Source organism: Mirounga angustirostris, unplaced genomic scaffold, assembly GCF_029215605.1.
Source record: "Mirounga angustirostris isolate CCGP_5_RB_7025 unplaced genomic scaffold, mMirAng1.0.hap1 SCAF_8, whole genome shotgun sequence".
Lineage (NCBI taxonomy): Eukaryota > Metazoa > Chordata > Mammalia > Carnivora > Phocidae > Mirounga > Mirounga angustirostris.
In genome coordinates this window covers 124,216,343-124,232,988 of record NW_026991716.1, presented here as the reverse complement: position 1 = coordinate 124,232,988, position 16,646 = coordinate 124,216,343, and the positions used below count along the sequence as shown (strand labels likewise).

The following is a 16,646-nucleotide window of genomic DNA, read 5'->3' as shown; positions in this document are numbered from 1 at the left end:
TTAAATGACAGCGTTAAGAGGCTTGGTGCACTGGCCGAAATTAGACTGTAATTTGTTTCACTTCGATTGTGTAACCTGAGGTAAGTGGGCTTCTGTTTACTTACCTGAATGTAAAATGGGAATGATAGTATTATTGTTTACCTTAGAGGAATTGTTGGATTAAATGAGAAAATATGTTATAAATGCTGGGACCTGTGCCTGGTCTGTGCTCAGTGCTCAGTGAAGATTAGCAATTGTCCACTTCCCAGGTAAATGTAAGGATTCACCTAACTTCATTGTTGCCTCAGGGTGACCATCTCCTGAAACCAGGGCCTGTAGCCTCTGGGATTTGTCAGGGAACACATGCTTTGCTTCAAGTCAGATTCACATCATGGAATCTGTTAGCTTGCATTTAGACCCAACTTGTCAGTTTCCTCTATCTTAATCCTTTTGCTTTGCCTCAAATCCTGGTACCTTTCAGGTTTTTCATATTACATACTTAGATGATTTTACTAGCTTCTAGCCCCCGGTAATGTTATGTTCTTTAAAATTCTTTTTAACAGCACAAACTCTTCATACTGCTTGGCTTTTTGTTTGCTGACTCCTGTTTTTTGAGTCAAAAGTACATACATTTCATTGCTGAGTACACTTTGGAAATATTAATACAACTTATTATTTTTTTATTGTGCCTTTCTAGTTATGACATGAATTTTGAGTTTTCTTTGGTATGTGTCAGTTATGCTCATTCTAGCCTTAGGCTATTAAAAGCTCACAAATCATTATTAGTCTCCTTTCTTTTGAGTGACAACGTCACTATTGAAACCAGTGACAACTTTGGTAATTAGATCATGCATGCCTTTAACTTATGAATTTAACTCTATGCTTTCAGCAAATGAGAGAGAAATAAGATTACCACCACTGCTACTTTTTTTTAAAGATTATTTATTTTTTACTTGAGACAGAGAAAGAGAGAGCGCAAGCACACAGGGTGGAAAGGGGCAGAGGGAGACTCTCAAGCAGACTCCCCCAAAATTAGAAATGTGATTTGAAGGGACAGCTGAAGGGTGCAGAGCCCACCGCAGGGGGTGGAAAGGGGCAGAGTGAGAGGAAGAGGGAGAATCTCAAGCAGAAATCCCCCCAAGCTGAGCACAGAGCCTGCTGCAGGCCTCAATCTCACAACCCTGAGATCATGACCTGAGCTGAAATCAAGAGTCTGATGTTTAACCGACTAAGCCACCCAAGCACCCCAAATTACCACTGTTAACTATTGAGTGATTCTCCCTCCCATTCCGTCAATGAGCTCATACTGGGAATGTGGGTGAGACATTGACCTCTATTTCCTCCATTACTATGTTCCCTATGCTTATGGTATGAGCATCTCATTGTGCTGAGTATAATTCTTATGCTTAAAGGTAAGGTTTGTTTGTTTTTTCTTTTTTTTAATACCACGTAGCACTTAGATGTAAACTAACTTCCTCATCTGTGGCTGAATTAAAGAACCAGCCACATATTTTACTGTTGAAGTAAAAATGGGCTATGTGGACTTATTGAAATAGTAGATCTCAATGTTCATTGTATTCGAGGCAATATATTTTCAAATATAATTTTTGCTTTACAACTTAACCCTCTACATAAAGCACTACTCCATTTTACTTAAAATTAAGCTAACCAGTAAAACCCAGTTAAATTAAAAATATATATATATACCCTCCAAAGCACTCAGATGATGTGCAAATGAAATGATTTTATGGTCTTGGAGATTTGTCTCCTTTCTTCAGGTGAAGAGAAAATATTTTGTTAAATTTTCATTGTAGTAATTTATTTAGCCATAAGCTACATTATCTGTTGGGAGGTTTACTCATTTCCACAGTTTGTTACACATGCTAATGATTCTCTACTTCCTCTGTGTAGGATAGACCTTGTACCTGACCTTTAGACTCAACTGAATACTGTACATCTGTCCACATGTGAATGTCTCAACAGGCAGTCAATTCAAATTGAATTTCATGTGCAAAATTAAATGCCTCACCTCTCCGTACCTCCTACCCTCTCCTTCCCGGGCTCCCTGCCTCCTCCACCCCCAAGTCTTACAACCTCACCTTCCTTACTTTCTATTTCAGCATGTGGCATCACCACCGTCCACCAAGTTGCCCAAGCGAAAAATATAGGTATAGTCTTTACTTTTCCATATCCCTCATTGCCCATTTGCAACAATCACTTTTGCCCTTCAGTTGTCCCTTGAATTTGTTATGTTTCTTCATTCCCATAGTTGAACACTTTGGTTGAGGTCACCATCATCTACCAGTCAGATTATGGCAATAGCGATGGTTTTCACGCTTCCTATATTGCCTCCTCCAATCCAGTCTTGCCATTGTGACCAGTGTAATTAGGGCAAATCTGAGGATGTTCCCCCTGCACTTAAAATACTTCCTCTTAAGGATAAATTCTGAACTCCCGTAGAAAGTTTACAAGGACCTTCAACATTTAGCCATTGTTAAGCTCGGTTAGTCTTCTATCCCTTTCTCTTCCTCCGTCAGCTCAGCTTTTAGATTTAATTAGACCATCCTGAGCATGACTACAGAGCTCTGGCCTTAGGGACAAACAAGACGAGACATATGTATGGGATGAATACAGAATCTAGTTGGGTATTATTTAAATGAGTTGTGTCTAGTCAGAGAGAAAGAATATGAAAAAAAAATTGCAAAATTTCAACAAGCCAGTAGAAGATTGTTGAAGGGAGCTAACTACAACTCAGGACTTCCTTCTACCTATCAGACAAAAGAACTGTTTAGGATGTAGTTCGAATCTGTTTTAATAAGCCAATCCTATCTGAAGATTGTGGATTTGGAGACCCCAGAAGTTATGGGGACTGAAAAATGGTTCTGAATATGTCTCTGTGGTTCAAGTAGATTCTTTTCAGAAGTAAGAAGCCCATAGGATGGTTTTCTCAGTCATAGATCTTTGACCGTTAAGCAAATGGTGAATCATCAATCCAGTAATTTCAGCTTGTCTTTGGTTTTAAAATCTGCTTTTCTCAGTGTCTAAGAAAAGACAGTGGTCTTATTTCTACAAGCCTGGAAAGGCTTAGAATTAAACTTGGAAATTAGATGAAAGGCAAAAATATTTTTGTGTTACATATATGATTTGTAAGTATTGGGAAAATCTGTATGTACTTGGTATTAAAATATTTGTAATTTTTTAAAATTGGAATATTGTAGAATCTCACCAATTAGCCACACAATTCTAATTTAAACTATATAACTAATTTTAGACTTGCAAAGCTGAAAAGCATAAGAGTATTTTTACATTTGTAATAATACTAAAATGTTTAAGAAAGTTTGATTGACTCCATTTATAAGGTATTCAACTTAAAAGTGTTGTTAAAATGCTCGTTATAGGGGCGCCTGGGTGGCTCAGTTGTTAAGCGTCTGCCTTCAGCTCAGGTCATGATCCCAGGGTCCTCGGATCGAGCCCCGCATTGGGCTCCCTGCTCCACGGGGAGCCTGCTTCTCCCTCTCCTGCTCCCCCTGCTTCTGTTCCCTCTCTCGCTGTCTTTATCTGTCAAATAAATAAATAAAATCTTAAAAACAATGCTCGTTATAATGACATTTGGGCCCTCGAAGTGCTTATAAAAGGAATCAAATCTGTTAAATTTATATATGGTGTTGAACACTTTAAAGAAACTATAATACAATAGTTGGAGAAGACATTTGAACCCTTCCTAGAAGGATGTTAATAAACACAGGCAAATTCTAGCTGGAAGAAATGGCACAAACCAAGCTGTGATGTTGGGAGAGTGCATAATGTATATGGAGAACAATGAGTTTCATTTGATTTGGCCCAAGCGAGGAATGAGAGTTATCTGGAACTGTGGTCTGTGGTGAAGCTGCAGATCTTGAGGGCTAGACTGAAGCACCTGGGAGGTATTCGGTAGGCAGAGGGAACTCACTGGAAAGTTCTGAGAAGGAATAATATGAGGGTTATCCTTTAGGAAGAATAATGTGGTAGCAGGGTTAAGAACGGTTGGTTGAGGAAGACTCAGAGAGGCAATGACCAAGATTTCAGAGGTAATCAAGGGGCTAAACATAAAGTGGTAACAAACTTAAATTGACCGTGGAAAAGATGACTTACAACTTAAGGTCAAGCTGCTGAGTATGCCTACATGATAATTAGGGACAAATTCTTCCCATTGTTGAGTGAAATGCTAGTTCTCGCCACCTTAGGATATTTATCTAACTACAAAGTTAGTATCTATAGCTTTTCTCCCTGAAAATCTAGAAATGGTACCTGTTTTTGGCAAAAGAGCAAAAAACCTTCACACAAACTTAGGTTCTCAGCTTTCTCTAGAGTTTTCTGTGTTCTACTACTTAGTGACCACCTGTTAAAGGGCAAAGAGTTCATTTAAAGATTTTTATTCATTCATTTGAGTGAGAGAGAGAGAGAGAGAATGAGCTAGGAGAGGGGCAGAGAGAGACAGAGAAGCAGACTCCCCGCTGAGCAAAGAGCCTGATGTGGGGCTTGATCCCAGGATCCTGAGATCCTGACCCAAGCCAAAGGCAGACACTTAAGCAACTGAGCCACCCAGACGCCCCTTTATTATTAATATTTTTTATTTAAAGATTTTTATTTATTCATTTGAGAGAGCGAGAGAGAGAATGAGCTGGGAGAGGGGCAGAGGGAGAGTAAAGGGCAAAGAGTTCAGAACTCATAAACTGAGCAAGGACTTGGCCTGTGTGTAGACAGCAGCATAAGCACTCCATACAGATATCTGAGTTGAGGTCCAGCAATGAGTTCAATCACAATAGTCTTACGTAAATGAATGCCATCAAAGTGTTATGTAAAATGGAAAAAAAATTTGTCCATTTCTTACCTCCACTGGGTTTTAGAAATTAGTGTTTCAACGCAAAACCTAGTTTAGTGTGAGCAAAAATGGAAAGTAGCTGTTGAACTACTACACTTACCTTGGGGATGTACAGCTAATTTTTAATAGCATACATAGCATACTTGGGGCCAATTTTTCAAACCTACTTTTAAAACTCTTGGTCCCGATCTTCTCTCTTATATGTCTTCCTTCTAGGATAATGGCACACAAATTGCTTTTCATACCTTCCTCTCCTACCTTTGCTTTTGTCCCAGAGTTGAGGGAGGCTAAGTTACAATTTGTAACTGCTGTTGAAAAAATGAAAAGTATATTCCAGTTCCTTTACTGGCCAAAATATGCTCCCCACCTCTCTCTTTGCTTATAATACATTAAATAATAAGCATAATGAGGAACTTTGTTTATTTTCTGTATTATAAACTCTAAAGGTACTAGCTTTTATTTTTACATAATATAATGTCAATAGAAACATCAACATCAAATATCCTCAGATATTAAAAAAAAACAAGTTTTAAAAATATACTGTAAGTTGCTGTTTAAAGCAGTAATTCTTAGATATTTTAAATAAAAATTACAAATCACAAGGCCTTACATACAAAAAATTTTAAATTAGGTGCAGTTGAAATAATAGACAATTAGAAGATCTGTCTTATTCTTGCTTTACAGGGGAGGAGTCGTAAGCTTTTAATTTAAAAATACCGAGCACTGTCTCAATACAATAGAATTGGAAGAAACTAAAGTTGGGGATTTCCCAATGATTTTATTGAGGTAACTTTTCCCAATTTTATACATATATGCATTTATATATACTTAAGAAAGCTAAACCATGTTCTAAGGCACTTGGAATTGTGCACAGCAAAGATCCTATAATATTATACAACTAAATAGAGCATAATTTTTGCTTTTTAAATAACACAAACACCAGTAAGGAATAAAAAAGATAATACATAGTCTGTCTTTCAGGTTACAATAGTGGAATACATATACATATCTGTGTATACTTGTAGGTATTTATACCGACATACTATAATACAGTACAGACCAAGAACAACAAAAAAAGAGAAACTGTCATGTTAATCAGTGTACAGTTCCAGTTATTTACACTCACAGATATTGTACCTGTGTAATATGTAGAATTAGATCACTTACTGGAAATTAGGAATCATTCCGTCAGTCTGATAATGATCACAGCTTACCATTCTTAATCACTTTAACCAAAGACTAAAATAACAAACGAATGTGTATAGTTCTTGATTTAAAAATCACTATTACATAGAAAAAAATGACAAGTTTGAGTTTTTGCTAGGTACTAAATCTGGTGAAACTGGTGCAGAATGTTTTGAACACATTGGCACATTTCTAAGCCACAGAAGAAATATTTAAAAAAATGAAAATAAAAATTAGTGCCTATATTTTAAGTAATGTAAGTGGTTTGACCCTAGATTTATTCAGATTGTTTTCAAATGCTAGTTAGCACTGCAAAGGTGACATCTTTTTGTGAAGGCTCTCTAAGCAATGTAATGATACAAACTATAACAAAAGCATCCAGTATGGCAAGAGTCCCCCAAATTGGCAAGTGGCACAAATATTATTGGCATTTTAATATACCATGAAATTGACCTGAGGGTGGAGTGGCATTCTGCCTCATTTACTCCCTTTAATTTATTCTTAAAAAGAAAAAAAAAAATACTGGTATTTAACAAGATAAGAATTCTTAAGCACCATCTAAAAATTCACAATATAACCTCTTTTATCAACTCTGAGTTGCTCTGTCTCGAAAAAGATACTTAGACATTTTAGTATTTGGAAAATTACAGTGGCTAAATTCTTCCATTCTATTAGCCACAGTTCATCCAAATCATTTCAAGACATATTCACCATTCAGTTTTGGTGATAAAAAGCAACAGAGCAAAAGTATGTTTATGTATCATTAGCGTAGTTCCACAATGTTTCAACTAGGTAAAATCATCTTATTTTGTGTATGACCATCAATGAAGTATGAACAACAGGCATGCAATCCAGTTAATCCACGCTTCCTTCATAATTTAGTATTGACAAATTTTAGAAAAGTTGAACTGCATGACTACAGTTACAGGGAGAATTCAAGCACTTACAAGTGGATTAAATGCTTCTTTAACAGGATCAATAGGTGATAGCTTTGAACCTCAAGGGATGTACCTTACCAGGAGAAAATCTAACGGTGATTTTCATGGATCGCCAGTTTTGTTACGTGGATTGTTAGCTGTATTTGTGATTAAGCCATGCAATAATCCTCAAGACCCTGACAAAGACGGTAACCAACAGTGTAGTTCTTAGGTAAAACTGTGAGGCCAAAACAGAGGAAAAAAAGTTTGCTTCATTTGAAATTTCTCCTGTAAGTACATACATGGACCAGCCAAGTGACGATGCCAACTGAAACGGCCAAGGCTGCCCAGCACCCTCCTCCCTGAAGAACTGGCAAATTAAAGCTTCACTGAAGCAGAAGGCTTGGAAAATAAAGGGGGAAGGAACTATTCAGGGCCCAAAGTAGTGCAAGGCAGTCCAGATGATGTTTTGAAAGAGGTACTCTTCCCTGTGTGTCCTCAAATTGCAGCAGACAGTGGTACTCAAGGGAGGTGGTACCGCCTTAGGAGGGCCTTTGAACATGGGGGAGCGCTTCTGACTTTTGGTGTTTTTACGGTGACTGGGCATGCTACTGGCATTTAGTCAGCATGAGCTTAGGATATAAAACAGCTTGCAATGTAGGGGACATTTCTGTAAACAAAGAACTGCCCAGCTCCAAATGCCAACAGCACCCCCTCCCCAAAACACTGATCAACAGCACGGTGTTCATAGGGGTGCAGTTTGTGTCAGCAACACAGCAAGCTGAGTGACACTGCAGTAAAACCTAGCATGGCTAAAAATGACCCCTGCCTACAAGGTTGGCTTTTGGTGAGAATAACAGCCACAGGATTCTATTTTATTTTATTTTATTTTATTTTATTTTATTTTATTTTATTTTTATTTTATTTCATTTCATACTTTATTTTCTTTTTGCCAGAAATCTTACAGAATATGTAGTGGGATTTCTTAATTTGGAATGACCTTGTGAACTCTGCTTCCAATGTTTTCCAGATATGCTAATGGTGGTTCCCATTTTCATATAGAACTTAAGCTTAATTATTACCCAAAATAAAGGGAAAGTGAAAATGAGAACTGGTTTGGGAATATTCTACCTTTGTTCCCACCACCTTTTGGTCACTGCCAAATTAAGAGTAGTTCCTCATGCTGCTCTTTGAACCTTGGATTTGAACTACCTAAAGATGAGCTTTCTCTCAGAAAGATGGTCCTATTAATGTGATGGTGACTTTTGCCATTGCATTCCCCTCTTGGACATATTTCAGTTCCAGAAAGCTCATTCTGCTTTGCCAAGCAAAATAATGTGACATATCCCGTCAATAAGAAGACACCAAATGCTCAATAGTGGAACATAACCTATATCAAGAAGCCAAGGGTCAACTCCGTACATAAATTACATCTTAGTGGTACCTTACTGCTCACATCATACTCTAATGATGTGAAGAAATTAGTTCTTGTCTCAAATTATATACCTTCACTAGTAAGGTTAGGGCTAATAACATGACTGGAATTTAGGGATGCTTCAGCTACTGTACTGATGAAATGACAGAAATGAGCATATCTTCCATCTCACCTATTTTGAGGAAGACTTCTCTCACTGTGTTTAATGTGCTGCTGGGACCACTTAAAAAATAATAAACTAAAGAAATTTTTGAGCAAGAAGGAGGAAAAGAGAGATTTCACTCTTTAAATGTGTACATGCTACTATGTGGTAGATGAGACTTTTTCTATTGTGAATACAGTATCATTTTTGAAAGCTGTCTGATGACTATTGAGTATAAATACAATGCCTGTTATATCTTAAAATGTGGTCCATATCAGGATATGCAGAGTTTTTTCACTTTTAAGTGTAAGCTACTGGATTTTTTCAAAGTACCAACATAGCACGGAAATATTGTAGGGATGTGAAACCCAAATTATGGGTTCTAGGAAATTATCTCTCATTTTCAATATCTGATGATTTTTGAAGGGTGTAGTCAATTCCTTTACTGTCTTAAATAGGTTTTCACTTACATTTCAAAACTTTCTAACAGAACATATTTACTAACATTAGAAAAAGATAAGTGACTACAATCATTATGCTAATAAAGGACATGAAAACAAAAAAAGAAAGTCTGTTTTTCTCGGTAAATCCGAGAGATAGATGAGTTTGCTTTTTCCTCCACTTAAAACAGCTATTCCAATACCCCACATGGCTCTCTGAATATTATAGATTTAGTTTAAATAATTTAAGGAATTAACATAAAGGTAAATTATATCAAACATAAAAAATGCCAAGACATTTCACATACACAGAGAATTATCAGGCAGGGTTGCCTTAAATTAATGCTCATTAGAGGACTAATTTCATCAGACCACAAAGATGCTGATAATGCCCATGGTGTCTCCTTACTACCTTAATGTTCTTTTGCTCCATTTCAAAAAAGACAGAAATGGCCACTTTGTGTTTTACAGTCTGTCTGGTTCCTTCCTGCCTGAGATCTTCCTGGATATGGGTTTGTTTCCTACCCTAATCATATCTTGGGGACTCAGGAAAACTCATTCACTTCCTCTATGTCAGCCTAATGTCTCACTTTAAATAGGGAAAAGCCTGGTATTGTGTTACAACAGCCCAATTCACACACACATTTATTTTTCTCATAGAACTGTAGCTTACTGGTTGGACAGCAGAAATGCTGGCATTGGGCAGAGGCCTAATTAGATGGAGGGTGGTCCACATCGTTAGGGATGCCAGGCAAGAGACCTGGATGGGCTGCTGGGTGAATATGCAGTGTTTCCACCTTTTAAAAATTAGCTAGGAACACAGAGCCTTATTCTGAAAAATACAGGTTACCTCACAATCCTTCGATTCTTTTCATAGCTTTTTTTTTTTTTTAAAGATTTATTTATTTATTTGAGAGAGCGAGAATGAGAGAGAGAGAGAGTACATGAGAAAGGGGAGGGTCAAAGGGAGAAGCAGGCTCCTCGCTGAGCAGGGAGCCCGATGCGGGACTCGATCCTGGGACTCCAGGATCATGACCTGAGCCGAAGGCAGTTGCTTAACCAACTGAGCCACCCAGGTGCCCCTCTTTTCATAGCTTTTTATTTAAAGAATCATTCTAATGATAATGTGCTTTCAATTCCTAAATAGCAGACTAGCAGTGGTAACATTTTTGACTTTTTGATTTTGCTCTTTTAAACTTTTCTCTAAATGTGTCAATCGGTATGAAGAAAAAAGTGTGGGTAGTTCATAAATCTGACATACCATACAAGCAAAACCGTATATTGAAGGACGGGAGTCTCATCTTTGTACTGGGTGCATCTCATTGTAGGGAATAAAAAAACCTGCATCACATGCACCATGAGTGGGGAAAAAAACTGCTCCTTTTATCAACCAAGTAGAGACTTTCTATGACCTGTACCTTGAATGCTAAAACAGTGATAATGTCTTACATTTACCATTTTATAGAGGCCTCGTGATTAAAAATTATGACAACATTTTAAGATTTTAAGTATAGAAAATTAAAATAACATTACATTCCTTGGACTTTTTCCCAAGACACAACAACGATAACATAATAGTATTATAAGGAAAAGGAAGGCTTCGGCAAAAAAATGAGAACAAAGTTAATGTCCGTGGTTGGATTTGAACACTATGAAATGGACAAAACCTTTCAGCCGGAGAAAGACACTTGGGCATGCAGAACATTTTTTTCAAAAGAAAAGTACATCTTATACTAGTAATGAAATGACGACAGTGCAGAATCTGGGTTTATTACACAGATAGCCCAGTGCAGCAAAAGGTGCAGCAATGCTGCTTACTTTTCTTAGACATAAAATGGTCCTGGCTTTTTCTAACAGGCCAGTTGGGGCCAAAACTTTTTAATTTTAAGCAAAATCACCCCATTTCAAGTGGTTCTACAGAATATACATGACTGACAGGATCCAAACTTATCCACCAGATTAAATGTTTGCTTTTTTGGTTGAAATCGCAAATTACAGTCTTCCATATCATGAACCAGAAGCATTTCAGAAAATTCTAGCCCAAGCTCTGCGAATAAAATAAAGTCTACTAGGTCTTGTCTTGTTATTTTAGGTCTCACGTGTTTTTAATAAAAGGAGCACAAAACAATCATGAAAGAACAATCGAATGCAAGGTAGTATTTACATCTGATCATATGTATTTGGGAGCAGAAGCCACGCTGTGCTTGCGACTCCACGGAAAATCGCAAGATGGCAATTGAGGGTTTCTTAATGTAAACAATACTGACTCTAGGCTCACAGAGAAACCTTCCATGACTTTAATCTCACTGATTCTTTTGCATTGCAAGTCAATGCTATATTTATGGATGCAGTCTGCAGACTCTTAAAATACAAAATTCCTCACTTGGAACTTAGCAGAAACTTTCTGTGTTCTTCTAAGCCTTCGGGTATGTTTTTGATCCATGTACTTAATTTTTTTTTTTAATAGCAGCAATCCAACTTAATGCAGCCCTGAAAATAAGTAGTCCTTTCCATGCCCACTCAGAACTAACTGCTGGCAGAACACTTGCATTTGCTTAAGTTTTTACTTTGGACTCAGATTTTTTAGAAAGGTGTTTTGATTGTCAATATTATCTTCCTTAGATCAAGTATGGTTGCTTCAACTCTGAAGATAACCAAGCTAGGGAAAGACCAAAAGATTTATTTTCTAAAGCTTCCTACAGATTTACAGGATCACATTCATCTGACTTTATTCCCAGTCCTGTTATCCTTGTAGAAGTTTGGTACATTAGATAAGGAGTATAAAAAAAAAAGTGTGTATAGCTATGCTACTTAAAACATGCAACAAAATTTGGGCAGGCATGCTTGTTAAGAGTCAATAAAAGTCTCTTGCATTTAAGAAAAAGATGCACGAAAACACTCAGACGTATTTCTGGCAATTGGATTCACTGGCACAACATAAAATAATGGTACTATACTGCACCAACATAACGGTGAAACGAGAATATTCTTCTAGGATCAGGTCTTTAAGGAATCCACGTTAGGTGATTAGATTCCCATATCTTAATAGGTTCTCAGCTACCAAAAGCCTTCTTCAAAAATATTTATGCTTTGATTTTCTCTTTTCTTCATTAACATAATGAAATATTTCTCTCTCTCTCTTTTTTTTTTTTTTCTGATTTTCCACCCCCACCCCTTTCTAGTGCCCAGCAACTCCAGGCCCCGATTTCTCTTCAACCTGCACTCTACAATTTGGCTTTCTGGTAACAGGGAGCCAGCGATTGTCTTCTGCTCATCTTCTTTGATTAAAACTCCTTATGGAGAATAACTGGTGTGACCACGGTGTTGCTTACCATCAATACACATGCTGGACAGCAGTCACTGCACCCCTCCCTTTGCTTGTTGGCCCCGTCTGGGCCATGAAGGTGGGGAGCACTTTCCATACACTTCCTTCACCAGTTAAAGGGAAACACACACACGCAAATCCCAGTGCAATATCAGGTTTTCGGGAAGAGAGGCTTCCCCCAAAGATGATCAGTCTATGTTTCCAAAGAGTCTCACGCTTCGTTACGGACGGTGAAACCTGACACAAGAAACAGAAACTCTGTGAGTCTGTGGTAGAGAAAACACAGTCAACAATCAGTAAAACAAATAAGGTGCCAGTAATGTTTATAAATTAAAGGCAGCTCTAGACATCCCCCAACTGCACTACTGTTATAAACCACTGTCGTAAAAGAATACTGTTAACAAATGTGAGGTTGGAAAGCAGAGACAGCCCCTATAGAAAATATTCTGGTTATACTGTCCAGGATACAGAGCAATCGATACACAAAACATCACTAATCTTGAGGGTCATGTTCTGACCTGTACCGAGCGGAGTGGGATGTTTCATAAAGGATTTGGTTACACCTGGTTTATAGTTATAAAAGGAAACCATCAACAAATAGTCCCTCTTGGTTTAGCTTCAGCCTCCCATTGCCTCCCACTGAAGACTCCAAATCTACCTTCTTCGCCTGAAATTTCCAAATGCTCGCTGGCATTTCCATCCAAATGCTCCACTAAGCATGTCCACAGCACTTTTTAAAAAAGATTTTATTTACTTATTTGAGAGAGAGAGGGAGAAGCAGACTCCCCTGCTGAGCAGGGAGCCTGATGCAGGGCTCTATCCCAGGACCCTGGGATTATGACCTGAGCGAAGGCAGCCGCTTAACAGACAAGCCACCCAGGCGCCCCTGTACTTTCTTTCTTTCTTTCTTTTTTTTTTTTTTTAAAGATTTTATTTATTTTTTAGAGACCGAGCGAGAGAGAAACAGCATGAGAGGGGAGAGGGTCAGAGGGAGAAGCAGGCTCCCGGCTCTCGGGGATCATGACCCAAGCCGAAGGCAGACGCTTAACCATCTGAGCCACCCAGGCGCCCTCTTTCTTGTTAAACAATCTACCCTTTAAAAGATTTTTAGTCTAGGACCCTCAGATTTGCAACTCATTTCTCTCCTACATCCTCCATATCCCACGAGACACTAAGTCTTGCCTTGTTTGCGGTCTTTGAATCCACTAAAGCTTTCCCATCTTTTGCTAGTGCTATTTGAACAGTACGTTCACATCCCTCCATGCAAGTTACTGAACATTCCTTGTGTTTTCGGAGCCCTGTGCTTTTTGCACATGCTATGTTTCGTAATATTGCAATCCCCTCCCTTCATTTCCCATCTATGTTTTCATATTCAAGATCAAGGCCAAAAGTCATCTTCTCCAAAAAGCCTTATCTGATCTACTTCAGCCTATTTCTGTGATTCCACACTTACGCAACTCTGTTTAGTATTTCATTTGTCTTGTGTAATCTAATGTTCATTTGGCCTAATAAACCAGTCTCCTAATTCATTTCCCTGTTGCAGGCTCAGAGATTTGTCGATCAAATCAGTGCCACACGCTCTCACTAGCAATATCATCCTAGGCACTAATCTAATCATTCCAGTTCTTTGTTAATATCATTGCATTGTTCTCCTTTCCCTATGAAATAAAATTTAATTTCTTAGAGTAGTGACTGAGGCCTTTCAGAATGTGGCCCAAACCATGTTTCTAGCTGTATCTCCATTACTACTCCCAAAATACCCCAAGTTCCAATCATTTGTCCCCAAATGCTCTCCACTTTTGTGCTCTGTCCTTTACCCTACCTTCCTTCCCATCTCCACGTCCTGCAATCTCACTCTGTGAGTTCTCCAAACTCCGCTTTCCCCATTTCTCAGGAAAGCATTAATCGCTTTCTCTTCTGGGTTGCCGTAACACTTGGTTTATAATAGTTATTTATCATAGTCAGTATATGATCTTTGTGTAGGTGTGTCTACTCAGATCCTGAGGTGCTGAGGAAAGACCTGCTTTTAATTACTTTTATATACTCACAGAATATAATATCTGGCACATTGGACAACTTAAAAAAATGTTGCTGGATGGAATCAAAGCACTAAAAGATGAAAAATTAAAGGCATACGAACAGTTGAAACAAGCTTGGCTATAATTTGATAATTGGAGAAGCTCTATGATGGATGCATGGGGCTTGTTATATTACTTTTGAATGTTTGACTTTCCTTTTTTTTTTTTAAAGATTTTATTTATTTATTTGAGACAGAATGAGAGAGAGAGAGAGAGAGAGCGAGCACATGAGAGGGGGGAGGGTCAGAGGAAGAAGCAAGCTCGCTGCCTAGCAGGGAGCCTGATGCGGGACTCGATCCAGGGACTCCAGGATCATGACCTGAGCCGAAGGCAGTCGCTTAACCAACTGAGCCACCCAGGCGCCCGAATGTTTGACTTTCCAAAACTCAAAATAAAAATAAGATATACCAACCTTACCAAAATAGCAAACTTGTGGTGATCAAAGTAGGGATGTATCCACTTCGAATTCAATTCCTAATGCTAGCCCTGGCCATAACCTTTGCTCTACATTTGTTAAATGGAGACAATGTTCTTGTTTCAGTCACCTGGGTGTTGTTTTTGCCCTCTGATCATGCAAAATCCTTATTCAATTCAGGCCCTTTGCACTAGCTCTTCCCTCTAAATGGGCTGGCCCCCCTTTGGAGGTGGAATGTTTTTCTCTCCACTGACAGTGCCTGATAGCTTCCTCTTGTCATTTAAATCGCAGGATAGGTTGTATTTCCCTAAAAGACCCCTCCCCATCCCTTCCAGAGCATCCTGTTACATTTTCTTGATAGTACTTAGCACAATCTGAAATTATCATGTTGATTGGTTTACTTGCTAATGGTTTGTCTCCCTCACTAGAACATAACCATGTGAGAGTAAGGGCTTTATCTGACATGTTCTAAATTCCCAGGGTCCAGAACAGAGTCTGACTCACTCTATGTGCTCAGTCAATACTGGCTGAATGCATAAACAACTGAATACATATATACTGGGGCACTTAGAAAGTTATTGATAACTTTCTATAAGTAATTCTTGTAACTGAAGAGTCCAATCATGAGACCCCCAATATTAACTACAATTAAATTTATACTAATCTACAATACAAGGACATTCCATCATGCTTTCTAGGAAGAGTCAACCATTACCTGAAGAAAAATACAGAAATTCTATGAAAGTATTTCAAAATAGTAATTGAAAACCTCTTAAATCAACCTTTTTATGTAAAATATAAAAAAGAGGCAGATAATAATAATGACAGATGAAATTACTACTGTTTACCATATGCCCAGCAGAAGTCCAAGTACTATACATATATTACCTAGTTCAATCCTCAAAACAATCCTAGGAGGCATCTACTCCAGTATCCCCTCCCCTCTGTACAGGTGTAGAAACAGACACAGGGATGCTAAGTCATGTGCCCAAAGCACAGAGCTGGTAAGGAGAGGCACCAGGCTCCAGACTCTATTCCTAACCTAGACCAGACTATGAGAACAAAACATGTCTTCACTCATACTTTCATTCAAAGAGTTTTCTTGGTTCCCTCTCGGCAGAATGCAAAGGAAAAGGTAATCAGTTAGATTTCTAAATCTGTCAGTTAGTTTTGATGAATTTTGACCAGAGAAAAGTCCTGTTCCAAATCCAAGGCTACACTTTTTTTTTTTTTAAAGATTTTATTTATTTATTTGAGAGAGAGAGAGAGTGAACAGGGACAGCAGGGAGAGGGGTAGACAGAGTGGGAGAGAGAGAATCCCAAGCATACTCTGCGCTGAGCGCGGAGCCTGATGTGGGGAGTACATGACCTGACCTGAAATCAAGAGTCGGATGCTTAACTGACTGAGCCACCCAGGAGCTCCCTAGGCTATACTTTGATAGCTATAGTTTTCTCACTTTTGTCACAAAGGGAACTAGATGAGAATGGGCTCAGCACAAACTTTTTGCAATTACTAGAAAAGCAAGTCCAGTGATGTCCTTGTGGTTGCAATGAGCAGTATCACTTCTCTCCATGCAGGACACACAAGCACATGCCCCACAAAGGAAGCAGGAGCTCCGGGGACCCTGACAATACAGACAAATATACTGCACCTGCAGGGTCTTCCCACCCTGAGCTATCAAAGACCCCTCTTTGTTAGGTTCAGCTTTTCTAGGAATTAAATACAAATTCACCCAATTTAGCAATTATTTTAGCCCTCTCCTAATTTGCTGGGCTCTGTACAGCAAACATTCCACAATGACCTGATCTTCATTTGGCTCTGGATTCAGAGGACAAGCATAGGGAAACAAGACATGACAGGTTTGGTCT

General features: G+C 38.5%; 1 protein-coding gene across 2 annotated transcripts in view; it reads right to left on the bottom strand.

The window, feature by feature from the left end:
• Positions 1 to 5,598: 5,598 nt before the first annotated feature.
• The window catches only part of PHACTR2 (phosphatase and actin regulator 2), a 269,242-nt gene continuing 258,194 nt past the window's right edge, over positions 5,599 to 16,646 (bottom strand). For both annotated transcript variants that reach the window (XR_010413801.1, XM_045865665.3), the window contains one exon: positions 5,599 to 12,521. Coding sequence is in view for 1 of the 2 variants with exons in the window: in XM_045865665.3 (XP_045721621.2) it covers positions 12,506 to 12,521 (16 nt within the window). In the remaining variant the exon portion in view is untranslated. The remainder of the gene's footprint in view (positions 12,522 to 16,646) is intronic.